Source organism: Mirounga angustirostris, unplaced genomic scaffold (genome assembly GCF_029215605.1).
Source record: "Mirounga angustirostris isolate CCGP_5_RB_7025 unplaced genomic scaffold, mMirAng1.0.hap1 SCAF_2, whole genome shotgun sequence".
In the NCBI taxonomy this organism is placed as follows: domain Eukaryota; kingdom Metazoa; phylum Chordata; class Mammalia; order Carnivora; family Phocidae; genus Mirounga; species Mirounga angustirostris.
The window spans coordinates 156,170,358-156,197,680 of record NW_026991710.1 but is presented as its reverse complement, the minus strand read 5'-3'; the positions used below and the strand labels follow the sequence as shown (position 1 = coordinate 156,197,680).

General features: G+C 43.8%; 1 protein-coding gene across 5 annotated transcripts in view; it reads left to right on the top strand.

Moving 5' to 3' along the window:
• The first annotated feature begins 266 nt into the window (after window positions 1–266).
• Window positions 267–27,323, top strand: part of DOCK5 (dedicator of cytokinesis 5) — a 216,986-nt gene continuing 189,929 nt past the window's right edge. For 3 of the 5 annotated variants that reach the window (XR_010409659.1, XM_064585368.1, XM_064585371.1), the window contains exon 1: window positions 268–565. Coding sequence is in view for 4 of the 5 variants with exons in the window: in XM_064585368.1 (XP_064441438.1) it covers window positions 523–565 (43 nt within the window). In the remaining variant the exon portion in view is untranslated. Of the gene's footprint in view, window positions 566–27,323 lie in introns of all 5 variants that reach the window. The other 2 variants (XM_064585370.1, XM_064585372.1) reach the window with 2 other exon arrangements.

The window sequence follows — 27,323 nt, the reverse complement described above, 5'->3', positions numbered from 1 at the left end:
GCCCTCCCAACGCCCCCCGGGATCCAACCTCGAGGGTTTAATCCGGGCGAGAAGGCGGGGAAAGACGCCAAACACTAAAAGGAAAAAACCTGAGCCCAGTCGGCCCTGGGAAGCCGCTCCCGGGAAGTGCGCGAGGCGGAGCCCGGCGAGCGCAGAGCCCCGGGGCGGGCGAGAGGGGCCGGGCGGCCGCGGGTCGGGGCGCGGAGGCGGCCCCGGCGGGCGGAGGGCGCGGCCGGCGGGAGGGGCCGGGGCGGCGCCGGGAGGGGAGCGCTCGGCGGCGCGGCCGCCCGGCCCAGCAGGTGACCGCGGGCCGGGGCCGAGCCGAAGCGAATCCCGTGCGGGCGGCGCGGCGGGGAGACGGCTCGCGGGGTCTGCGAAGTTTGCCGGAACATGGCGGAGGGGCCCGGCGCGCGCAGCAGCGCGGCGCGGCGGCGGCCGGGGCCCCAGGAGCTGTAGCCGCCGCCGCCGCCGCCGCCGCCGCCGCCGCCGGCGCCGCCGCCGCGGCGGGGCGAGGTCGCCGCCATGGCCCGCTGGATCCCGACCAAGAGGCAGAAGTACGGGGTTGGTGAGTGCTCGCCCCACCCCGCCCGCGCCCGGCTGCCGAGAAGTTCGCGGGAGCGGCCCTGCCTTGCGCAAAGTTGGGCGGCGGACGCCGGGCCACTGGGTACCCGCGCTGCCCGGCACCGGGTTCGGCTCCCGCTGCCCTCGCGCGCGCAGTCAAAGCTCAGCTTCCGCGGAGGCAGTTCCCGGTTGGGGACGTCCCTCCGGGTTTGGGGAATCCGAGGGGCTAAAAGTGCACTCGGGCTCCGGGACTGGTAAGCCGGCTCTCGAACCCAAAGCTCCAGCGCTCTGCAAGGTGGAAACGTCAAAAGACGAGCGCGCTCGCCAGCTGTTCATCTGGGGCACCGGGCCCGGGTGCTCGCCTTTCTCCTCCCCATCCTTGTGGTTTCATTGAGTAGTTTGTAGTCGGCCGCCGTCGGCGGAAGGCGGGTGCCGCTCGCGGACCCAGCGCTCTCTGCCTTCCCTCTTCCTGGGTTCTCTCTGAGGTCCCAGTGTGAGGGTTTGGGGGTAGAAAGCCGCCCGCCCCCCTTTCCTCCCAGGGACTGGGACCCTGCCAACAGTTTTAAACTGATGTGGGAAACTGGAGTCGTGGGGTGGAGGTGATGGAAGAGACAGGAAGTGGGTGACCGGGCAACGGGGGTGGTTGCCCCCGGGGGCTGATTGTGCAGACACGCCGCTCGTCCCTAACGGAGCGTGCAGGAAGACGCTGTAAGACTGCCTTCTGAGCCCCGAGGTTCATCGTGGGATAACATGAGGATATGTTGTTAAGAAAACTGGGACAGGTCCTGGCCAGGCACTTGGCATTCCCAACAGCGGTGCTGGAAGAGCCCCCCCCACCCGCGGAGGGATTGCTGTTGTGTTGTTTTGGACCCGAAGCGCTGGCTGTGCCTGGTTTTGACCCAGGTGAAAAACCATGGTCCTTGCACCTTTTATCCAGGAGTGAGGTTGCTGGGGTCTCCTGGAAAGACTGCCATAGCCAGGCGATTACAGGGGCAAGTAGACTTCGGAGCGGTTCCCTAGAATCAGCATAGCAGTGTGTGTTGAGAATTGTATCACTTGCTCTCAGGTTCATTCATTTGGCCCATTTGTAATTTAATCTTTTACTTTCGTCCTTTCCCTGCCCCCCATTTTTCCTCACCGCTTCAGTTAGTAGGGAGTGGTCGGTCCCTGAACTTCTATGCTTCTGCGTTTTCTGACAGTGAAGTCCTTTTTAAAGATACTCTTGTTTGTTTGTTTGTTTGTTTGTTTTTTCATCCTCTAGGTGCTTTTCAACTCTAATCACGAGTCAGTTAAAAAAACCAACAACCACACCCTTTCACATTTACTATAGTATTCTTAATTGTGACCCTTTATGTGTCTGTATATATAAAAATATATATTCTGTATACATAATTCCTTGTTTTCCCTCTATTCCAAAAAACTTGTTTCCTCTTAAATTTTATTTAGAATCCTTGCACTCTCCTGTGGCTACAACTCAGAAATAAGTATGTGTTTCTTCTGCCCCAGACTACCTGGTCATAATTTGGTCATGAGGCTTCACGCAGTTGCCAGTAAGTAGCCGATAGTTATGGAGGTGAAATGGTCTAAGATAGAGGGAATCAATTTCTTTATTTTTGAGCGTTACAGAGTACTACTAAATTAAAGCATATTTAGCAATGCCTAATCATTAATTACTACTTACAAAGTTACCGGTTTTAATTTTAACAGGATCCAGAACTATTAGGACTTTTGTGTAGGTCATGCAGGCATACCCCCCAAATATGGTTTTAATTGCCATAGTCATAGGAGCAAGTATGACATGTTTTCTTTTTAATATACTTTTTTTTTTTTTTTTTTCCCTGTTCTGGAGTCAGGTTACCTGGTTATTTATCATCAGTCAAGAGAAGTATTTGAATTGCATTTCCAGGGCATCGGTGGTAGCAAAATTGCCCCAGGGTATAATTTGGCACACTTATTTTACTAGACACAATAGATTCTGATTAATCTTGGTTTGACAAAAGGACCCACTGTTAGGACAGATTAGCCGAGGAGATAAATCACCATTGTTTATTCCTAAAACTCACTGTTGTTCATAACACCTCCCTGCTTGGAAGCCTTCCTTGGCCTACAGGGTAAAGTCTAAATTGAGCCCAACTTTCGAGGTTATGATAATCTTGTTCAACCTGTCTCCACCAACCTTATCTCTCCTGGCTTCTTCCATGAACTCACCAGTGCAGACACTACCCTTCTTTGTGCGTGCAATATGCAGTGGACAGTCTCTCCTTTGGGACTTTGCTCCCTTGTGCCTGTCCCCTGTCCACAGTGCCCTCCCACGTCTGCATCCTCCCCATCCTCCCCCAATCCGGCCTTTTCCTCAGGGCTCAAATCTATTCCCATTGCTTCCCCAGATTTGGTATGAGCCAGACCTTCCCAAACCTTTACGCCTCTCCTCACAATCATTACATTGTGCCGTTCTTTGTTACTTATCCTTTTATCCTTGGGCTCACTGAATCAGAAGGTTATGGTTCTGTATCCCTGTCACAATACCAGATATAGAGTATGCATTCAGTAACTGCTTGTCCTTGGTGTTGAGGTGACACTGTAAAGCCCTAACCTAATTTCTATGATGATTTAATGCAGTTCCTCTCCCCACATCCCCATTCACCACAATATGAGTTTTATTTTGTTTGGTTAAATGCGCGAAGCGAGAGCCTTCAGTCAGTCTTTATCTTTGCGAGTAAAAAAAAAAAAAAAATGAGATGTGCTGTTGAGAAAACAAGAAAGCATAGAGTAGACAGACTCATTTAAATATAATTAGGAAAATTGGCTTGTTGGACTTTTGGGGGGATAGTTATCACTTGTGAGTGTCTCCTGGTTGGATTGCGTTTCTAGGTGAAGGAAACTATATGATAGACATTTTGAACCATTTTAATGACTCACAGCTACCCTGTGTGAGGGTAGCGCTTTGATCTCAATTTGAATTTTGCTAAGGGAGGCTGGCAGTCTCTACTCTTATATTATCTTGGTGCCATTATTGGCTGCTCCTGACATAGCCTAGATTTTTCTATGGGGACTGAAATGTAATCTGTCTGGGCTTAGTTCTTAAACATAGCTCTGTTGGCTCAATCTCTAGCATTTAGAAGGGCCTAAATGACCCATGTGTGTTATCTCTGTATCAAGGGAGAGGACCAATAGATTTGCTTCTTTAAAGTTCTAGTCCATTAGTATCCCGGTGTGAAGTGCTCCATGCCAAGTGCTTAGAAACAAGTGCGCTTCCCAAGCCACTCTTTTCTTCCTTCCTTTTTCTTTACTTTACTTTACTTTACTTTACTTTTTCTTTCTTTCTTTCTTTCTTTCTTTCTTTCTTTCTTTCTTTCTTTTCTTTTCTTTTTTCTTTCTTTCTTCTTTCTCCCTCTCTTTCTCCCTCTCTTTCTCCCTCTCTTTCTCCCTCTCTTTCTCCCTCTCTTTCTCCTTTTCTTTCTTTCTTGAAATTTTTCTGTTTGAGGATAGGAGGATATAATCGCTTTTATTTAGTTTTAAAGCAAACTTTAGTGATATATATCCAGGTTACTCTTCTGATGATTTGAAATATTTATGTTTAAGTCTGCACCCAAACAAGCTATTTATATCAATAACAGTCCCAGATTATGTTGATGGTTGATTTTTTTTGCAAAATAATTCATTATTGTTTGTAATCTATATTGTTATAATGCAGTAAAAGGTAATGTGGGAGAACTTTTGTTTTCGCCATTAGCTCTTCATCTGTTTGGTTCTGCTAGGGCCCATTAATCTGAAAACATTTGGCTTGGTAGAGTAGACTCTCAAATGCTGGTGTAAAAATTGAAAGCAGACCCTTGTAGCTCTTTGTTAATGCAATCAGGTGTGCTGTGGGTTCCTGTCCAGCTCTTGAGGGGAGGGTCTCAGAGAATAACTAGTCCAGTTTCCCTTTAAAGAGAGGAACTTAGTGTCTAAAGAGGTAAAATGAATTGCTTAACACAAGGTAACCTTTTGACTGCATGAACTCCCTTGGTCATCTGGTTAAGCCGGTGGATCACTTTCTTAGAATAATGATTTCAAGTGCATAAAGTCAACTATGAAGGATTGAAAATGAAACCCAGTTGTATTAAAATACAGCTGTCAAGATATTCAAAATTTGTGATATTGTAATATGTACTTATTAATGCACTAGATAACAAGATCTAGTGGCAGGTCTAATAACAACCATACTTTTGAATTAGTGGTGAGCATATATGATCTTTTTAAGATATCTGCAGTAAACCGTGATGTGATATGAAAATACCTATGATTTCAGTTTGGTACAAGTGGGGGTTTATTGCCTACAGTCATAATTAAAGTAAATGCTGAGGGTTAGAAAATAGAGATGTATTTTTTTCCCTTTTCAAGTCCATGGATCTCTGAATTTGAACACAGATTAGAAATCCTTGGCTGAAGATCACACAGCTAATTAGTTATGGAACCAGAATAAGCAACAACAGTAACACTTGTTGATCATCTGTCTACAGGAGTCCTGGTGCTGCTAGATATTATACAGCTGAAGAAGTCTTTTCCCTAATGTGTTTGTGTTCTAATAACATTGAGGCTAAGAATAAAAGGAATAGCGAATTAGTACTTATTATGAATTTACTTTGTGACTGTTTTAAACCCTTTAAATTCAGTATGTTCCAGGTACATGTGGGGGTTTTGGAGACCTTTTCAGTGGGTCCATGAGATTAAAACCTTTTTGGCAATAATACTAAGATGTTATTGGCTTGTTTCACTCTACCTGCTCATGAGCATATGGTACAGTTTCCCAGAGACTGCATGAAGTGTGATATCGCAGCAGATTGAATGCCGAAGTCGATGGGAGAATCCAATTGCCTTTCATGAAGGCAGACATTAAACAGATTTACAGAGATGCAAAGCAGTGCCTCTCCTAAGTGTTTTTGTTTGGAAAGTGTTTTTATTTGGAAAAATACATATTCATAAAAAACATGCATTAGGTTTATTATGATTATTTTATTTTTTATTTTTTAAAAAAGATTTTATTATTTGAGAGAGAGAGAGTGTGTGTGTGCAAGCAGGGGGAGGAACAGAGGGAGAGGAACGAGCAGACTCCACACTGAGCGCAGAGCCCGAGGTGGGGCCTGATCCTAGGACCCTGAAATCATAACCTGAGCTGAAATCAAGAGTTGGTCACCCAACCAACTGAGCCACCCAGGTGCCCCATGATTATTTTATTTTAAGGTTTTATTTATTTATTTGAGAGAGCACGAGCGGAGGGGGAGGGTGGGAAGGGGCAGAGGGAGAAGAAGATTCCCCACTGAGCATGGAGCTCACTACGAGGCTCCATCCCAGGACCCAAGATCATGACCTGAGCTGAAGTCAGCTGCTTAACTGACTGAGCCACCCAGGTGCCCCTATTATGGTTATTTTAAATTAGTTAAATAAAAAAGTGTAAAATGTCTCAGTTTTATGTTCTAATATCTTAAATAGTGATAGATGTAACCCACATAAACTAAAGCTCTTTGAGATTCTCAGTAACTTTTAAGAGTAAAAAAGGGTTCCAAGACCAAAAAGTTTTAGCTTTGCTTCTTTACCTGTTGTTTAAATAAACTGAGTAATGCTGTAATTCTCATATATTGTCCCCTTTTCCAGATAAGAAAACTGAGGCTCATGGAGGATACATATTTCATCTCTGGCTGTATAATCTCACTCCCAAGCCAAAACTCTACTCCGTATATTGCCCCAGACTTCAGGTGTTCATTGTCACCTTGATATCTGCTGTGTCCAGGTGCCCTTGTGAAGCAGCTTCATGTCTGATTCCATACCCATTTGCCTGGTCTGTTTCGTAATTCATCTTCTCTCTATGTTGCTGCCTTTTTAATTTTTAATGAAAACAATTATTGGAAAAGAAAAACTCTACATTTCTACCATTAAAAGAGAACCAGCATCACATGCCATAGGAAAAAGCAACTATAAAAATAACACCAACAAAAATAAAACAGTGTACTGGAGTCTGGCTAGAATCCAGTACCTATCAAGCCATTTCTCATTGAAGAGTGAGGATGATGCCCAACTGAGGCATTCTCCTTGTTATAATGTAGATCCCTGTGATTGCTGGTAGTTAATATTCTATAAAGTAGCTGGGAACACTGACTTAGGGAATACTGAGCCATCGTTCCTAGCGGAAATTCAAGGTCAGGTTCCTGTGAGCCTCTGGCCATGTTTTCATCAACTGGCCAATACATAACCTTATTTTATGTGTGTTTCTGTGTAAGGTTTAAAGACCTTTTTTAATATACATCATTGATTCACTAGCAGTGAACTCATAGCCTGAACAAAGCAGAATGACTCAAGCCTGAACAAAGCTTATCTAACACATTTATTTTCTCTATTAGACAAATCACAGCTTTTGGGCTAGGAGCATTACACAGCCTCCACAAATAATGAAGGAGAAGGAGGAGGAGGAAGGTGGGGAGGGGAAGAGGAGGACTATTCCCATTTTCCTTTCCTATCTAATAAGGCATCATTTAGGATTTCAATTACAACTCTATACATAGAAAATATTTTAGTACTATCAAAAGAATAAAGGAACATGGGTCAACCTATTACCACTCATTTAAATGGAGAGTTATAATAGAATTGTAATAGAATTTGACCTGTACCTGTGGCTCAGGAAATTGATTAAGGTCACATAGTTTGTTCTTCACTAAATATTTGAAAGGAGGGAAAAATAGTTTTCTCCCTCATTAAAGAGATAAAATCACCCATGAAATGTCCAGTGTCTGTGGGTGTTAAAGGTATGACAAATCCTTTGGGAGTCCTTTTGATGTTGGTTTATAAGTAGCCCTCCAGCATACCTTAGGAATCATGGGCTTTTTTTTTTTTAAGTTTAAAAAAGTGCTTTTGAGATCAGGCTAGGAAATGACTTTGAGGCAGAGATTTGGGTGAGCAAGGGAAAGTGGAGGATGGTTGTGTTAATTTTATTTTTGCAAGTGATGTCCAGGCCATGTTCTCTGGGAGCCTGGGCTGGCAGTCGGGACTCAAACGATTGTTTGAATTGCTGGTAACCAGTTCCCAAGCAAGAGACAAAAGTGGCTTTTGTCTTTTACAAAGCTCTGTGCCGTCGCAAAGCTGCTATTGTTCCAGTGGCTTTATATTCATGGATCCACGTTTCCAGATTGTGCCATTTTCTCCTACTTTTCCAACACCCCATTAAACTCTGGGACTGTCCATGCCAGATGCAGTCGTTGGACCCCTTGGGTACCCTAAGAATCCTAGGCATCCATTCTTTACCTTGTCAAATAACTTGAGGAAAAGAAATCAGAGCAGTGATTAATTCCCTCTCGAAAATAGCTCTTTGCTGACTCAGCCAAGGTGAGTAAGACTGCATCCTGCTGACTGGTTTGTATGTGTACCTGGGACAGGATGCGCTGTACTTTGTACTTTCCATGAGTCTGGAATGATAGGGCTCTCCCTCCCCAGACTTTCCTGCTGGAGACTGGCTATAAGTCATAAACCTCAGTTATAAAAATCTGACAGCTTTGCCCTTTTGTGTATCGAATCATAAAATATTAAGTGCTAGAGTCTGTCTGTATGCATCCCCTCATACCTAACACCCTCATATATTGGAAAAATATGCCCCAGAGGCATAAAATGATTAACCAGAGTCACGGGGCTACTAGCAAATTTGTGCTTCAGCCTGTTGTCTTCTAGCTGCTTCCTCTTTCTTTATAACTGGCCAGAGCAAGTTTCTTTGTACCTCTACTAGGGGTCTGACCAGTAATTGCACCCCACACGGTCCTAAAGGGAAAATGCCTGTCTTCCCTAAGTTTTTTCTAGATGGAGGTTTTGGTATAAATAAGATCCAGCTATTAAATCATCTTCTCCTCCCTTTTATTGAAATATCATTGACATATAACATGATGGTAGTTTCACATGTATAATGTAAAGTGTCTGCAATGTGGAGTGATCACCATGGTAAGTCTAGTTAACATCCATCACCACACATCCTTTCAAAGTTTTCCTCGTGTTGAAGACTTTTTTTAAGATTTATTTATTTGTTTTAGAGAGAAAGAGCATGAGTAGGAGGGGCAGAGGGAGAGGGAGAGAGAGAGAGAATCTCAAGCAGACTCCACGCTAAGCACGGAGCCAGATGCGGCTCGAACCCATGACCCTGAGATCACGACCTGAGCTGAAACCAAGAGTCAGATGGGTAACCAACTGTACCACCCAGGAGCCCAAGATGAGGACTTTTAAAAGCTACTCTCAACTTTCAAATATACAATACAGTAGTATTGTTAACTGTAATCCTTATGCTGTACATTATATCCCCAAGACTTACTTATTTTAGAATTGGAAGTTTGTAGCTTTTGATTGCCACCCATCCCCCACCTCTGGTAGCCACCAATCTGTTCTATGAGTTCTGTTTTTATGTTTTTTTGTTTAGATTCCACATGTAAGTGATATCATACAGTATTTGTCTTTCTCTGACTTCTTTCACTTAGCATAGTGCCTTCAGAGTCCATCCATTTTTTGCAAATGGCAGGATTTTCTTCTTTTTTTTGTGGCTGAATAATATTCCTGTGTGTCTGTATCACATTTTCTTTATCCATTCATCCATCAGTGGACACTTAGCTTGTTTCCAAATCTTGGCTATTATAAATGATGATGCATTAAACGTGGAGGTGCAGAGATCTTTTCAAGTTAGTGTTCCTTTGAGTAAATACCCAGAAATGGGATTGATGGATTATATGGTAGTTCTGTTTTTAATTTTTGAGGAACCTCCATACTGTTTTCCATTCTAGCTGCACTAATTTACATTCCCATCAACAGTACACAAGACTTCTTCTTCACCAATACTTGCTTCTTGTCTTTTTAATAATAACGTTCTAAAAGATGTGAGGTGTCAGCTCATCGTGGTTTTGATTTGCATTTCCCTGAAGATTAGTGATGTTGGGTATCTTGTCATGTGTGTCTGGGGCATCTGTATATCTTCTTTGGAAAAATGTCTGTTCAGATCTTCCCATTTTTAATTTGGATTTTTTTTTTTTTTGCTATTGAGTTTATGATTTCTTTATATATTGGATAACTCCTTATCAGATAGATGATTTGCACACATTTTCTCCCATTTGGCAGGCTGTTTTTCATTTTGTTGGTGGTTTTCTTTGCTGTTCATCTTCCCCTTTTTAAGAGTTCTGGGAAGGAAGTGTGTTTGGAGGTTTGAGCCTGCAAAGTAGAAGTTACGCTGTGGGTTCCATGGTGGTCATGTTTCAGACCTGCTATAGGCCCAGTGGGTCTTTGGTCCCCAGCACCATGGTATTGACATAACGTCAGTCACAAAATAAGCAGCATGACATTCTTACAACATTACAGGCATGTTTGAGAATGAATGTTACTGTGGTTTACCTAGTGTTGATGGGTGAAGGAGAGGTCATGTATTGATCATAAAGGATTATAATATTGACCTGGAAATGAGAGAACATTGGTCTTATTTTAGACCTCTATTTTGAGCAAAATAATGATGCTCTTTTCGGAACACTTAAGCTAGGAGAAGTTTGAGTAAGCCTTTCTGTTGTCGTGGTGGATGCAAGTCCTCCTGCCCTGTTCTGATGGGAAGGGACAGCTTGATACGAGGGAGGCAATGCAGCCTCATCCCAGGCAGAGAGCTACTGTGGACTTCACTTTGGAGCAGACTCCTCCTAGAACAGGGCTGGCGTCTGTCTACCTGGTTTCTGAGGCACTCCAGCCAGGCTTTGAGCTCCCTTATGAACAGGAGCAAATAAACAGAGAAGGCCTGCCTCCCACATCATGACAACATGATTCATTTTAGTTTTTCCATCTCACAGGATTGTGAGGCACAGTTTCTATGAACTTACATGCTTGTATATCTTTTCTCAATCAGTGGATACTTGAAGCGTAGTTACACATTTATTGTCTTTGAAAAAGGAATCCTAAGGCTCAGAAAATACTGGGAACTTTGGTATAAGTGAAATTCTAATGTGCTGTGTCTTATAATAATACTGTGTGTGCCATATCATTGTGGTCTGAAAATATCCAATTAAAATAGGTATAACCTCTATCAAATATTGATTAAAATAAAAAAATGCATATGCCTTTTGACTTACCAACTCCATTTCTATGAGTTTATCCTGCAGATGTACTGGACCCTTACCTAATGCCATAAAAAATGATTCAAATTTGTCTGTGAAAGGTAAAGGCTTTCAGAAGAGAGCATAAGAGGGGCATCGGGGTGGCCCAATTAGATAAGCATCTGACTCTTGATTTGGGCTCAGGTCATGATCTCGGGCATGAGATTGAGCCCCGAGTCCGGTTCTGTGCTCAGCGAGGAGTCTGCTTGAGATTCTTTCTCTTCCTTTCCCACTGCCCCTCCCCACCTCTTTCTCTAAGAATAAATAAATACATCTTTTTTAAACAAAAGAGAACATCTTGACCTTGGAGTAGGCAGAGATTCTTAAAAGGGACACAAAAAACACTAATTAAAATAAATATACCAAGTCTATTAAAATTAAGAGCTTCTGTTCATAGAAAGACACTATTAAGAGATTAAAAAGACAACCCACAGAATGTAAGAAGACATTCCCAGTACACATGTCTGATCAACAGATCGTATTGCAAACATGTAAAGAACTAGAAATCAGTAAGAGAAAAGAATAACCCAGTAGAAAAATGGGCAAAAGATTTGAATAGACACTTCATAAAAGATGATAATCCAAATGTCCAGTAAACATGTAGAAAGGGGCTGCTTTCCATTTGTCATCGTGGAGTTGTAAACACAACGGCAGCCCCACCAGAAGAGCTAAATAGAACAAAACAAAACCATGGAGGGCGCCTGGGTGGCTCAGTCGGTTAAGCATCTGCCTTCTGCTCAGGTCATGATCCCAGGGTCCTGGGATTGAGCCCCACATCAGGCTCGCTGCCCGGTGGGGAGTCTGCTTCTCCCTCTCCCTATACCCCTTCCTCCTGCTCGTGCTCTCTCTCTGACAAATAAATAAAATCTTTAAACAAAACAAAACCATGGAATCATTCCAGCTGTTGGTGAGGACATGCGGCCGTGGGAAGTCTCACATGTTGTGAAAGTGTTCATGGGTACAACCATTTTGGAAAGCAGTTTAGTAGTTCCTAGGAAAGTTAGACATGGACCTCCTCTGTGCCTCGACAGTTTCAGGGTTAGGGGAATGACAAGTTTCTACAAAAGTCTTGTGCAGAATGTTCAGGTACACTATTTAAAATAGCCCCTAGTTGGAAGCCACACACATACCCATTGGCAGTTGAGTGTATGTATAAATTATGGTGTCCCCACCCAGTGAAATATTATAGGGCAGTGAGAATGAAGGATTTACATGTCCTCACAAAAATGCAGTTAAATCTCACAAAAGGCTATGGGAAAGACGGTGAACACAAAAGAGTACCTATTGTGTTATTGAATTTCTATAAATACCAATACAGGTGAAACTAATTGGTTTTTAGAAGTCAGGGTAGTGGTTACTCTAGGTGTCCTCAGGGTGAAAGGTGTGCTGGCAGTGAGGATGAGCAGACCATTTAGGATACTGGTAATGTTTGTCCTTTCTTGATCAGGGTGCTGCATAGCTAGGTGATTCAGTTTATGACAACTTAGTGCGCTGTGCATGTATGGTGCATGCATTTCCTGTATGTATATTACACTGAAAGAAAAATTTTAGAAAGGAAGAGTGAGGCAGCTCTCTATACATTGATATGGGCTATTTCCAAGATATATTTGAATGCAAGGGCAAGATGCAAAAAGTGTCTATAGTATTAATTTTGTTAAATGAATATTTGTGCCATACCCACTGTGTGTCAGGCACTGTTCAAGACACTGAATGCAGTAGGCAGAGAAAAGTGTGTGTTTGCATGTACTTGTAAATGCTAGACCATTTCTGAAAATATACATAAAAAATTGTCCATCGGTTGTTTTCTTGGAAGGTGATGGTGGATTGGGTATCAGTCGTAGAGAGCTTTTATTGAGTATTTTTGCAGCTTTTAAAGTTTGTGCAATGTGGATTGATTACCAGTTTGAACAAATAAATAAATTGGACTTAAGGATCCTATGATTATTAATGTAATGTGTGACCTAAAGGCAGTAGCTGTTGTAACCTCTGTTTTAGAGGTCTAGCAAATGAAACAGAGTATTTTGGTGGTTTGCCCCAAATCACACAGGATGTCTTGGCTGGGTTCGGCAATTAGGTCTTCGACCCCATCTCTCAAGCTATGCTGATTTTTGCATATTCTAGCAAAATAACTTTATGTGTCCCCATATTCTTGAGGACCATCTGTAATTTAGTATACTCTGTTTTCTACTGTTGGGTGAATTACTTATGACACACTCTGTCTCTTTGTTCACAATCAAAAACCAATTCCAAGACTGTTCTTCAGTTAGGGGCAAAATGGAATTTTCATGTTTACACTAGTCTCATCTCTTTATAATCCTAAAACTAAAAACTTATAGAATCACATCTCACTAATTTTAATCTGTTGGCTGTTCTAAGGATCTGGATGACTATTTTATGGCTGATAAACCATCAGTCTCTGGCTTTGACTCATCTATCTGTTCAAAAACAGTAGGTGTGAGGTCACGGTCTTTTTTTGATAAGGTAATGGACAGTCCCATGGCACACACAAGACTTGGTCTTGCATTACATAAAATATTTCACTAACAACACAGAACATCTATAGATGATGATTTCTGTAGTCTAACAGCTTCACTCATAGGGTATGCCTTCTAAAAAAAATCAGTCATGTTCCGAGTGAGTGAGTTGATTTGCTCAGTGCCACAGCTACATGGTAAGCTAACATGGTTACCACTTCCAGTGGCCAAGCCATGCTTAAAATCAGAATTGTCAAGGCAGATGCAAGAGCCGTTTGCTGCAGAGTGAAGTTTCGGAGGGTAGCTTCTTGTGGCTCGGAATTTTGAAGTTCAGGTCTACTAACTGTTATTACTCTTTGCCTTTGTGAAGTCATATAAGGCTCTAAGCCAAGTGAGAAGGTAGGAATATGATTAGCACACTTCCTGGTACCGCGGACAGTATGGCAATCATTATCTAAAATTTTGCTAGGCAGGAGCCTGCCTGAGAGTACACTGGCCTGGCAATCAGGTGCTCTTGTTTGTTGAGCAGGGTTGATTATTAAGTAGTTAATGTTGGTTAGCTCTGAACCCATCTTCAGAGGTCCAGACTAGACTCTAGTATATTTCCAGTGTCAAGGCTCTTATGGCTAGAAATGGCCTGGTCTTGCAAAAATTGTCATAGAAAATATTTGAGTTTCCAGGGGTCTCTGGGTGAGGGACTTCTGTTCTCTGTTTCCGTGCTTTTAGAGTAGCACTCACTCACTGGCTCAGATCAGTCTGGGATCCTAAGAGGTATAAATAAATAATAAATTCACACATAACTGACTGACTAACATGGGTGTTTTGAGTCAGGCCAACTGGAATTTGGATCCCTGCTCGCTGTGACTAACTTACTGCTCTGAGGAAGTACCTGTTCTCGGAGTACCTGCTATGTTCCAATGGCTCATGGGCTGTGAGGATTATGTAAGATACGGAATGTGTGGAAAATACATTGAAAGAGTAGGTGCTTCCTAAAGGCTGGCTTCCTTCCCTTTGGCTTGATAGAATGCCACAAAGTACATCTTCTCCAGCCTCATCTCCAGTCATGGACTCACAGACGTTTGTGACCAGTAGCCCGCCATTTCTGGCCCTATCACACAGCCTGTCATAGAATCTGAAAATAGGAATCCATTGAGGACAGCATCCTGAATGATTGTCTTGTGGGTCTGTGCGCCTTTCCTAAAGAAGACCGATGCCTACTTGAGTCAAACTGACTGAATATAGAATACTGCGGAATATTTCAGAAGAACCTTAGATACCTTGGGAGAGGCTAGTACCCAGTTCATGTTGGGCAATGCAAGGTTTGCAGCTCCAGCTTTTTTTCCAATCCCTCAATAACTTCAGGGAGGTCTTTTTGGAAGCTCACAGATTCAGAAATGGTTTGACTCTGTGGAAGAATTCCTTTCATGTTTGAGCTCCAATCTAAGCCAAGAGCCTTGGAAATTTTGAATCCATCTCTTGTATTTTCTTTCCTGAGTTAGATATGAGCCTGCCTGCTCTGTTCAGGTTTGACAGCGGAACTTATTTCAGAAGCAAATGGCTCACTCCGTGAAGCAGACCGTAATCCCGCCCACTTTCCTTCGATGGCGTTTGGATTCTGATTTAAGGCAATGACATGAGGACAGATTTTGGACCCGGAAAACAGCCCCTCCTTTGTTGCCCAAAGATCTCCATTTGTAAGGATCAGATCCGAGGGTGTTGGGGAGGACCCATGCATATGTGGATTTTTGCTTTCATTTGCTTCCTTTTCTCCCCTTCTTTACTTTTGATTTCTCTTAGATCTCTGGGGGCTAAATTCCAGGTTGAGGAGGCTTTAGCTAATGGTTACAAAATCTTAGGGAAAGTACAGTACTTCTGTGGTCCTATCTTCCTAAAACTGCTCCTATGAAGAAATGACAGATGAAGGAAATACACGTGTTATCTACAGTGAAGCCTGCATTCTCTGTAATATGTCTTTATCTTCTTGCATTTATCAGCAGCCTTGGGTGACAGGGTGTTAGACTTTTGGAAGATTAGAGGGCTTGTTTTCTTGTTGAAATAGGCACTCTAGCATGTTCTTTTGTCCACCTTAGTTCTGAGGTGTCTTTTTTTTTTTTTTTTTTTTTTACTAGTTTTTAACACCACGTGTTTGGATTAAGCTTTAGGAATGATCCGTCTCATAAAGGTCACTTGTTTTTTATATTCTGGGGCACTTAGGGTTTGGAGGGATGATGGGTAGAATGAAACCCACAGAGAAGGATTGAAACCAGGATTAGGAAGCTGGGCTTGTATTTCAATCTCTGTTGCAGATACAATCAAGTGGCTTGACTCTTTTTCTCTCCATTTTCCATTTGTAAAATAGAGATAATATTTTGTACCACCTTCCACATTCTCCAGAGTGTGAAGAATTTTCAATTTGAATTAAAAAATTTGAAGAATTTGTAATTTTTGAAAATTTCTACAAAATAATTGAGCAGTGCCGGTAAGACCACATACATTGACCAAGAATTTCAAGATCTAAAGTCGATGTGCCATTGAACTTTCTGCCTAAAACCTTACTCAGAAGGTGTTGTCTAGGAAAAGCTTTGGGGCAAAGAAGCCCATTTCTTCAGGGCTCTTTTCTTCACATGCGAATTGTAATCTGATAGTTTTCCTTTTAACTACTTGGTGGCTTTTATATACTCTTCAGGTTGGTTAAGTGATTCATCACATAATGAACTAATTTTCTCTTGACAGTGAACTTGTGATCTTGTTCATCTGGTTCCTAGTTCTGATATTTCCCCTAACGCTCCGAATCATCTTTCTCAAAATCTTTTTTTTTTTTTTTAAAGATTTTATTTATTTATTTGGCAGAGAGAGAGCATAAGCAGGGGGAACGGGAGAGGGAGAGGGAGAAGGAGGCTGTCCGCTGAGCAGGGAGCCCAACTCAGGGCTTGATCCCAGGACCCTGGGATCATGACCTGAGCCGAAAGCAGCGGCTTAAACAACTGAGCCACCCAGTCGCCCCAGCTTTCTCAAAGTCTTAAAGGGAGATTGGTTTTGGGGCGCCTGGGTGGCTCAGTTGGTTAAGCGACTGCCTTCGGCTCAGGTCATGATCCTGGAGTCCCTGGATCGAGTCCCTGGATCGAGTCCCGCCTTGGGCTCCCTGCTTGGCGGGGAGTCTGCTTCTCCCTCTGACCCTCCCCCTTCTCATGTGTTCTCTCTCTCTCATTCTCTCTCTCTCAAATAAATAAAATCTTTAAAACAAAAAAGGGAGATTGGTTTTAATAAGGGGTTGATCAGTTCAGTAGGTGGTTTGAAGTATGAATCTGCTGTTGCTAGGTCAAAATTTAATCCCTATGTTATATCCTTGATTTTTTTCCTTCTCCTACAGGTATTTAGATCTAGTGAAAGTAACACACACACAGACCAAATACATGCCTTTAGGTGGTATCTGTTGATGCCTCCATGAATCCTGTTGTTGCTGATTCGGCTGTCAGGGCTCATCTCTGTTGGGGCACCATGAGTTAGTGGGTCTGGAATGGTAGGTGTGTGAAGGCGAAGAGAGATGTGTTACTTACTGGCCAACTTGTGGAAATCATTGTTTTGTATTCATTCACCATGTGCTACCAGGTATCCAACGGAGAAGCATAATGCTCACCATTTGGAAGGATCTGGAGGAGAAATGGACATAGATCTTGTTCATGGGAAGTTTATAATAAATGAAAAGACGCAAAGGTATGAAGTCAGAAATAACTAACATGGAAGGCTAAACATGAAAAAGGGGCACAGAGATGTACACTTTGGGTTCCAGGAGTTTTGAGAAGCAGAGGTTATTTTAATTGAGGGAATTAGGTAGTCTTCAGGGAAGAAGTTGACCTTTATGGAAATGGGCATTGAGGTTTGGGAAGGCTGGGGATATAGCTCAGCTTGAGCCCTGGCTCCAGGCTGTGGAACAGGTATCTGTGGGAAGTGCAGAATGAGGAAGCCGTCTGTTCTGGCTGCAGCAAAGGCTGGATGAAGAGAAGAGGGAAATGACATAGATTATCAAATGTCAGATTGTCGGGGAGCCCTGTTTACCTTCATTGTTTTTCTTCCTCTTTAACCATTAATGCTACCATGGTGTGCTGGCAAACTAGCTCTCCAGAAGAGAGAGAGAGAGAAAGGAAGAAAGAAAGAAAGAAAGAAAGAAAGAAAGCCCTAATTTGTAGCATTTGCCAATGTCTATGGTATAAATACTCCCACTGTGGCCAATTTCAACTACCAGTGGATTGACAACTGGCTCACAAAAATCCCTGAGAATTTAACGGTTGGCTCTCACATGCTAATAGAAGCCTGCGGCTGCACACTATCCAGCATCCTGATTTAGTACCTAGAACAAAGAGTGGCTGTACCCGTCTGGCCGTAGCCACTACGGAAGACTTCGGGAAGGCCTAGGGAACCGGCACTTCTGACTCCCTCGGCCATTGCCGATTGGCGTATGGGGGGGCACACCTCCCCATAGAAGCTGTTGCATGGTCTGGACAATGACAGGGCTTGGCCCAAAGAAGTAGAGTCAGTCATACCCGTCTTGGGAGTTTGAATGAAAGAATCCCAAGGGGCAAAAGCTAAGAGGGATGCCATTTGAGAGAGCTGAGTCCTTGGCAAACTGAAGTCACATGGAGGCCAAAGTTAGGAATGAAAAAACCATATGGAGGGTGGACGCAGAGGGTATTATGCTAAGTGAAGTAAGTCAGAGAAAGACAAATACTGTATGATTTCACTCCTGTGGAATCTAAAAAAACAAATGAGTAAACAAATAGCAGAGTCAGACCTATAACAGGGAACAAACTGGTGGTTGCCAGAGGGGAGGGGCGGAGGGTGGGCAAAATGGGTGAAGGGGAGTGGGAGACGCAGGCCTCCAGTTATGGAATGAATAAGTCACAGGGATCAAAGGCACAGCATAGGGAATAGAGCCAATGATATTATGATAGCAATGTAAGGGGACAGATGGTAGCTACGCTTGCGGTGAGCACAGCGTGATGTATAAATTTGTCCAGTCATGATGTTGTACACCTGAAACTCATGTTCACATTGTCTGTCAACTATACTTAAAAAAAGCAAAAAGGAAACAGGAAAACCAGATGGAAATTGAGGAAGCTCACTGATAGAAGGGAGCAGATGTGGAGAGCAGCCCTACAGTCTCGGGTGCGATGGGGGGTGCGGGGGTGGGGTGCACCCAGGCCCCAGAGCCCTCCGTGTCCTCAGCGGCTTTCCATTTCCAGGTCCAGAACATCCCTTTTCCTGGCGGAACTTGAGTGGGTCTCTGTTCCTTTCAGTGCAATGGCCTAACTGAAAAAGTCAATTTGGGACCTCAGAGTTCCTTGCAGAGGAGGTTTCTGTAAGTATGGAAAATCAGAGGCGAGGACAGAGCATGTGCTTTTGATTGGAGTTCAAGATGCCCCGTCCTTTATTTCTCCCCACGCCTCCCGATGGCTTGTGAATATTGGTTTTCATTCCAGCATGGCTGGTTGGGAATCCATGATGTTGGAAGAATAGCCAGTAGGACATGTGGAGGGGGGTGGTATTTTGTGGGCACTCACCACGATAGGAAATCATGAGAAAATCGGAGCCATTGGCAGTAGGGAGAAAAAGAAGTTCTTTATTTGCGGAGGGCATCTGGCGAGCGAGGGTACATGAAGATGCCCTGTACTGCATTGGTAGGAAATGCCATTTGAAAGAGGCTTAGGGCAAATTTGAGCCTTTCACCTCTCTGATGTTCTCTCTACACGCAAATTGGTGAATAATTAAATTGTGAGGGAGGGGGAGAGCATGCAGCACTATTTTTGCCCAAGGCTTAGTCATACACACAATGAAGTAGCTGCTCCCGGAGCCCAGGGTCCAGGGTGGCAGTCTGGCATTGTCATGAGGGGAGGGTCCTCTCTTTCTAGGGGGTGTGGGGGGAGGGGTTAAAGAGACTGCTTGGGGATCAACAGATGTGTACTCTGCTCATGGCTCCGTCACTAACCAGCTGTTTGGCTGTTCCTAAGCTGCTGCTTTGGGGGCCTCCGTGTCCTCATCCATAATAAAGGATTCTGCTGAGAGAATTTTTAACTTTTCGTTTGAGAAATAAAACTCCTTCGAGACCCTAATGAGAGCTGGGGATTCTTGCCACAGAAAGTTGTGCATATTGCAAGCAGACGAAATTTCACGTACAGTTTTAGGAAGTTTAGAAATCTTCGGGGACTCACGGACCCCAGATTAAGAAGAACCCCTGCATTTCTATTTGTAAAATTTCCTTTTTCTAAGCCTTGGGATCCTGGAAGGAACTTGGAAGGTCAGCGAGGCCCTTCTTTCTGTCACAATGAGAAATAAGACTCTTCTGAAACACTGCAAACAGAAGGCTTAAACAGCCAGAGAGGCTTGTCGGTTTTCCTCAAAGAATCCATAACCTCCTGGGGTTTGTGTTCTAAGCGGGAAGAAACAGACAGCAGATTTGAAGTATATATAATATAATGGCAGTTTATGTTAAGGGCTATGAGAATATTGGGTAAAGGATTGTAATACCATCGTGAGTGATAGGGGCAGGTGCTGTGGTTGACTTAGGGCCGCCAGAGATCACTTCTCTGAGGAGGTGACATTTGGGAGAGAGCTGAAGAAAAGAAGGAACGAGGCATGCAAATCTAGGGTAGGAGTGTTCCGGGTAGAGGGCTTGGCACAGTTGAGGAGCAGTAAGGCTGGAGCTGAATGAGGGAAGGGGGCAGGGAGGGAATGGTGGGAGGTAGGTAGAGGGGTTGGCAGAGTTGGGGTGGGGGTAGTTCTGTGCCCACCTGAACAACAGTGGTATGTATCTTTTTTTTTTTTTTTAAAGATTTTATTTATTTATTGAGAGAGAGAGAATGAGAGACAGAGAGCATGAGAGGGAGGAGGGTCAGAGGGAGAAGCAGGCTCCCCGCAGAGCAGGGAGCCGGATGTGGGACTCGATCCCAGGACTCTGGGATCATGACCTGAGCCAAAGGCAGTCGTTCAACCAACTGAGCCACCCAGGCGCCCCAGTGGTATGTATCTTAATTGACATCTCATAATAATGGTTATTCATGAAACCATTCATTCATTGGGTGAGTTTTGTTCATTATACGCAGCGTGCAAAGCAGTGAGCTGGCTGAGGAGGACGGTGGTCCTCAAACCTGGTGTGTGTCAGTAGCACCTAGACCACTTTCTGAGGCTAAAGGTCCCAGAGCGCCACCAACAGCCAGAATCTCCAGGGTGTGAGGCCCAGGCCTCTGCTGTGTTTTGCCTGAAAAACTGCCCAGGTGACCCTGATACGCAGTTGCTGGGCGTGCCTTGGCAGTACCGCTGGAATAAGGTAGCCCCATCTTCAGGGCGCTTACGGTGGAGCGGAGGGGACAGGACGATGCTTGAGTTATTGCGTGTACACGAGAGAGTGCAGCATGTCTCACAGGAGAAGCACAGAATGTGCTAAATGGGGTTTCACAGGAGGAAGTGCATACTTCCATTGGAGAGGTCAGGGAGGCCCAGCCGAAAAAACTAAGCCACTTTCCTCACCTGTGCAACGGGGATGACAGCAGAACCTACGACAGAGGCTTGTAAGGACAAAGTGAATAAGTGCCTGAGAGCTTTCCACACAGGGTCTGGCACATAGTAGGCGCTCAGGAAATGTGACCAGTCACTTGAGTTGGGTCTTAAAGAATGGCTAATGTTTTCTACAGTTTATCATCTAAGAAGAATTTTCTTGTAAAGCTTCCATGTAAAGAACCATTCAGAGGGAAATCACCAGCTATTATAAAAAATAAAAAATCTTCACCAGCTATTATAAAAAATAAAAAATCTGGCTGTTAGCTTGATGAATAGTCATAGTTAACAAGGGGATCAAGATTTTCCAAATCCAAATCTACCTGTATAACCTTATACAGGACACATTTTGTTCCTGACTTTGATTGGTGCTTAATCTGATTCATTGAAACTTTCATTTTATCTATGTATTGCTTCATTTATTGGACTAGCTTTTAAGGACCAGCTGCGGTCCAAGCATTGTGCCCCATGCAGTGGGCAAGAATGCCATGCCCAAGGCATGGAGGAGCTTGCATTCTAGTAGCAGAAGTAAGAAGTACACATAAAAATCAAACTAAGTTGAGTTTTCATTACGTAGGTACCACCTAGGAAGGGGACTAAATATACATCTGCTTACAACATCTGGATCCCATTTCAGTTGGAAAGAATGTTTTAAAAGGAAATATCCAGATGTGTCATGTGACTGTGACCAATTCATTCAAAGTAGTTCGAGGGCGTCTGAATTGTTTTGCTTATGTTGGTGCTTGTAAGTGATAGGGTTGAAACCCCAACTCTGGGTCAACTCTGCCAACCCCTCTACCTACCTCCCACCATTCCCTCCCTGCCCCCTTCCCTCATTCAGCTCCAGCCTTACTGCTCCTCAACTTCCTATTCCAAGGATAACCTTGGAAAAGGAAGGCTGTATAAGGCTGGTGCGATTTCCAGCAATATCTAGATGGGACTGACAGAATCCTCTACCTCTTCGGGCATTGCATGTGAATGCGCAGGGAACAGATTAAGACATTAGTTCTTGGCTCTGTTTAATTGACCCCTGAATTTTGCCTGCCAAAACTCAATGAGGATTAATCTGCTTTTTAGAGAATATTCCCTTGCGGCTCAAAGGCCAATTTCTCAATTCCAAGGAGAAGGCACGGTTAATTCTTAGCATGAGCTTTGTAGCTTGCCCGCAGTGGTTGTGGGTGGGCGAGTTTGTTTGAAAAGGCCCCCTGACTCTGTTCTTGGTGGAGTGGCAGAGTGTGTGGGTTGGAATGAAAGATAGGAAGGCTGAACCCTGGGCTCAGTGGGAGTCTAATCAAGAGAGAAGTTTCCTGTGGATCGGGCCCAGACCCAAGACGTGGAGGGGGCCTCTCTGTTTCCGGCCTGAAATGAAAGGGCAGTATGGGAAGGTCGGGTGTGTTCCAGCAACTTCCCTGGGGTAACTGTCCTGTTCAAAGAGCTCTGCTCACCTCCACGTGGTTGGTTGTTTCACACAGACGTCGCCCCCCACCCCCAGCCCGAGAAATGCACGATTTCAGTAGACAAAGCTGATAATCTCCAGGCTTCTCCCCCTTCTGGCTGGGAGAATGTGTGTAACTTTTACTTTGTAGGGTGCCTCTTTCTGAAGGCTTTCAGGATGTGGGATGCTAGAGACCTGGGAGGCAGAGTTCGTTTTTACCCTCTTCTGGGTTGTCCTCATGCTACATCAGGGCTTAATTAGAACCATCTGCTAAGTAGCCTTCCGGGAGGAATCAGCTTTCTTTATGAATACCTCCCCCCAACCCCAAGGAGAAGTAATAATGCAAATTAAATGCACATCCAGAATTGCACTCATTCTAATCCTGACACCATGAACACATTTATTTGTGAAAGTGACTGCAGTGGAGCTGGGAAAAGTCCCGCTTCTTACTGTGGCCACGGTGAAGGAGGCCCCTTTAGGACGTTCAGAGAAGGGGGCGGGTTGATGCTTTGATAGCAAACCTGCTAGCTGGTTCTGTTTGCTCCCCCACCTGCATCTCTGCTTTTAGAGAACTAGTTCTTCCCTTCACATGGCTTGTTCCTCTTTTGATTTTAACCTTGGCTACTCTGCTCATGCTCCCAGCAAGTTTGGTGTATGGGGGGCAGAGCAGGATGAACTGGGACAGCATATGTGGCCTGTGAGTGGGAAGTGGTTTAGGGTCAAGCAATCTGGGGGTGCAAGTGGGACAGACCATTTCTGAGCACCTCTGATAAGGGAGAAGTGGCATTTTCGTACCTGAACATAGGTTGCGTCTGATCCGGTAGTTCTTGATTTCAGTCTCATATTTGTCTCTTCAGTCTCAGTATGTATGACAGTCGCTCTTGGTACCTCTAGTTTCGCACAGTGATTCTTGCTTTAGGGGTACTAAGGCAAGCCCTCACTCCAGTTCTGTCAACGCCCCCACCTCCGGCCCCCCTGCCACTGAGTCCCCTGTTCTGCCTGTCTCAGGGCTACTTGGCCGACGTTTGCTCTGCTCTTATTTATAGCCCACCTTAAATGCCAGTCCCTTGCTCCTCTTTTCGTTTGTGGAACTAGGTCAGATCAGTTCAGTGCACACTGGATGAGGGTCGTCCGTCCGCAAGCTGTACCCCGTGTAACTGTGAGGGGGACAGAGATGAACGGGACGTTGGGTTATGACACGTGGGAGAGGCCCCACGTGTCTCAGGCCCGCTGGCTGAGGTGATGACACGGCACAGAGGACCAGGATGGGATGCCTTGAGCCAGTGTTCCTAGCCCACCTTGTTTTTATTCCCCCACTGGCCAACTCCAGGTTTGCTCTTACCAACAGCAAGCTGGCGACTGGAATGAAAGGCATCCTGTAATTCTGGCTGGACATATTTCTGCCAAGCATCACCAGACGACTCTTTTGAAGGAAGTGGCATGATCTGTGATTGGGGTTATGGGAAAATGTGCAGGTCGTTCAGCCAGGGACATCCTGGGCTCTATGTCTGTGACAGAGTGATTCTCTCCACCACTGGGATATGGTTCTTCAGACCAGGGACTGCCCTAACAATGGGTCAGCTGGCTCTTTGTGTCTATTTCAAAAGCATGGGGGAATTGGGTGACCAGTTTGATTTCAGCTTTAAACCATGGATAAGCTAGAGTGACATGGCAGTCAGCATATTCTGTGGGAATAGAGCACCTTTGAACAGAACAGAGTCAATTTGTGTGAGGCAGGGGTGGGTGTGGGGAGGTTTTTGTTTGTGTGTCTTGGATTCACAGACACTGAAGAGAGAGAGGTACAATACTTTTCAGATCAGAGTGCAGGAATTGCTTCTCTGTGCCTCTGGACCCCAGCACCTAGCCCACGATCAGGTGCAGAGTCAGGTCTCCACGGAGACTTACATGACGTGTTATGGTGGTAATTCATTTTGAGGGAGAGATGACACTTCTCCAGAAGGACACAGACTGGGGAGGAAGGAATTATTCTTCCCAAGCAGGGCAGGAGAGCATTTTGCAATCTACCCAATGTCTTGGACTGTTTGTTATTTCTATTTCTGGCAATGTTTCTGACTACGGGATCATTGGAACATATTTTTTTAAAATAAAGACCACTTATTAAAGCAATGTTGTTTTATTATTGAAGAATTTACTAATAGAAAGTGATCACTGTTGGGGCGCCTGGGTGGCTCAGTCGTTAAGCGTCTGCCTTCGGCTCGGGTCATGATCCCAGGGTTCTGGGATCGAGCCCCGCATCGGGCTCCCTGCTCCAAAGGAAGCCTCTTCTCTCTCTCCCACTCCCCCTGCTTGTGTTCCCTCTCTCACTGTGTCTTTCTCTGTCAAATAAATAAATAAAATCTTTAAAAAAAAAAAAAGTGATCACTGTTAACTTTGGTAGCACTTCCCCAACTTGGATAGAGTAAAAGTTTATGTGATTTCTACATTAAATAATTAGAAATAACAAATCTCAGGTTTTTCTTAATTTTTTCAAACCCTGGAAACCCTATACTACACACGCACACGTACACACAATTCATGTGATGGTTGGGAGGGGATTTAAAGAACTATTTTGTGTTTAAATGAGTAATTATACTGATGATCTCTGGACACCTAAATAACGGGCATCTTAAAAAGGAGCAATTGAAATTAGCTGTTTGAGTCACCAACCACTTTCTGAACTTACTACTTGTAGGACACACCCTGATCAGTGGAATTAGCTTGTTTGGGAGTTTTGGGCTCTTCTTTTGATGTCAGCTGATGGCAGCACTGAATATGCCAGATGTCAGGCATGTCCTTCTAGTACCTTTATTCCAGTTACCCTGAACACAGAAATCAAGCCTGAGCTCTTGGGTGGGATATGTTGGTGGGGGACAATGGCTCAGGGTTGGCCATCAGGGAATATTATTGCCCAGGCCAACACTTGCAAGAAGGGAGCCATGTCTGTGATTTCAAAGAGCCATAAGATAATTTTAGATGGTCCAGTACATCGCATTAATTTAACATTGAATCATGTAGAGAGGAAACAATTCCTTTTGAAATCTCTTTCAATACCTCTGGTTTCACCAAATAGGAAGTTTTGGTGTAATGTGTTAGTAATACCTTTCAAGCATTGCAATTTCAGTCTCGTAGGCCACTGTAGGTCCTAAGACTTTACTTTTTTTTTTGAAATACAAAATTTTACTATTTGTTTTAATTCCAGTATGGTTAACATACAGTTATATTAGTTTCAGGTGTACAATATAGTGATTCAACACTTCCATACATCACCTGGTGCTCATCACAAGTGCAGTCCTTAATCCCCATCACCTATTTCACCCTCCCCCCACCCTGCCTCCCCTCTGGTAACCATCAGTTTGTTCTCTGTAGTTAAGAGTCTGTTTCTTGGTTTCTCTCTCTCTCTCTTTTTCCTTTGCTTGTTTGTTTTGTTTCTTAAATTCCACAAATAAGTGGGGCACCCGGGTGGCTCAGTCTATTAGTCGTCTGGCTCTTGATTTCGGCTCAGGTTGTGATCTCAGGGTTGTGGATCGAGCCCTGTGTCGGACTACACGCTGGGCATGGAGCCCGCTTGGGATTCTCTCTCCCTCTCCCTCTCCCTTTCCCTCTGCCCATCTCCATCCCCTACTCACACTCTCTTTCTCTTTAAAAAAAAAAAAAAAAAATTCCATTTATGAATGAAATCATACGGTATTTGTCTTTCTCTGACTTATTTTGCTTAGCATTATACTCTCTAGCTGTATGCATGTCATTGCAAATGGCAGCATTTCATTCTTTTTTCTGGCTGAAAAATATTCCATTGTGTGTATGTGTGTCTTTGTATATATACACACCACGTTTTGTTTATCCATTCATCTACCAGTGAACACTTGGGCTGCTTCCATAATTTGGCTGTTGTAAATAATGCTGCTATAAACATAAGGGTGCATGTATCCCTTTGAATTAGTATTTTTTGTATTTTGCGGGTAAATACCCAGTAGTGCTGGATTACTGGATTATAGTGTAGTTTTTTTTTTTAAGATTTTATTTATTTATTTGAGAGAGAATGAGAGAGCATGGGGGGGGGGGAGGGTCAGAGGGAGAAGCAGACTCCCTGCTGAGCAGGGAGCCTGATGCGGGACTCGATCCTGGGACTCGAGGATCATGACCTGAGCCAAAGGCAGTTGCTTAACCAACTGAGCCACCCAGGTGCCCCAGTGTAGTTTTATTTTTAACTTTTTGAGAAACCTCCATACTGTTTTCCAGAGTGGCTGCACCAGTGTGTATTTCTACCAACAGTGCGGGAGGGTTCCCCTTTCTCCACATCCTCTCCAATACTTGTTTCTTGTGTTTTTGATTTTAGTCATTCTGACAGGTGTGAGGTGATATCTCATTGTGGTTTTGATTTGCATTTCCCTGATGATGGGTGATGTTGAGCGTCTTTTCATGTGTCTGTTGGCCATCTGTATGTCTTCTTTGGAGAAATGTCTGTTCATGTCTTCTGCCCATTTTTAATTGGGTTATTTGTTTTTTGGGTATTGAGTTGCATAAGTTTTTCATATATTTTGGATACTGACCCTTCATCGGATATGTCATTTGCAAGTATCTTCTCCCATTCAGTAGGTTGCCTTTTGGTTTTGTTGATTGTTTCCTTCACTGTGTAGAAGCTTTTTATTTTGATGTAGTCTTAGTAAATTATTTTTGCTTTTATTTCCCTTGCCTCAGGAGACATAACTAGAAAAATGTTGCTATGGCTGATGTCAGAGACATTACTACCTGTGCTCTGTTTTAGGATTTTTATGGTCTCAGGTCTCACATTTAGGTCTTTAATTCATTGAGTTTATATTTGTGTATGGTGTAAGAAAGTGGTCCAGTTTCATTTTTCTGCATGTTGCTGTCCAGTTTTCCCAGCATCATTTTTTGAAGACTTTTTCTCATTGGATATTTTTTCCTGCTTTGTCGAAGATTAATTGACCAAATAATTGTGGGTTTATTTTTGGGTTTTCTATTCTGTTCCACTGATCTATATGTCTGTTTTTGTCCCAGGACCATACTATCTTGATTGCTACAGCTTTGTTATATGACTTGAAGTCTGAAATTGTGCTGCCTCCAGTTTTGATTTTCTTTTTCAAAATTGCTTTGGGTAGCCAGGGTCTTTGTGGTTCCATATAAATTTTAAGATTGTTTATTCTAGTTCTGTGA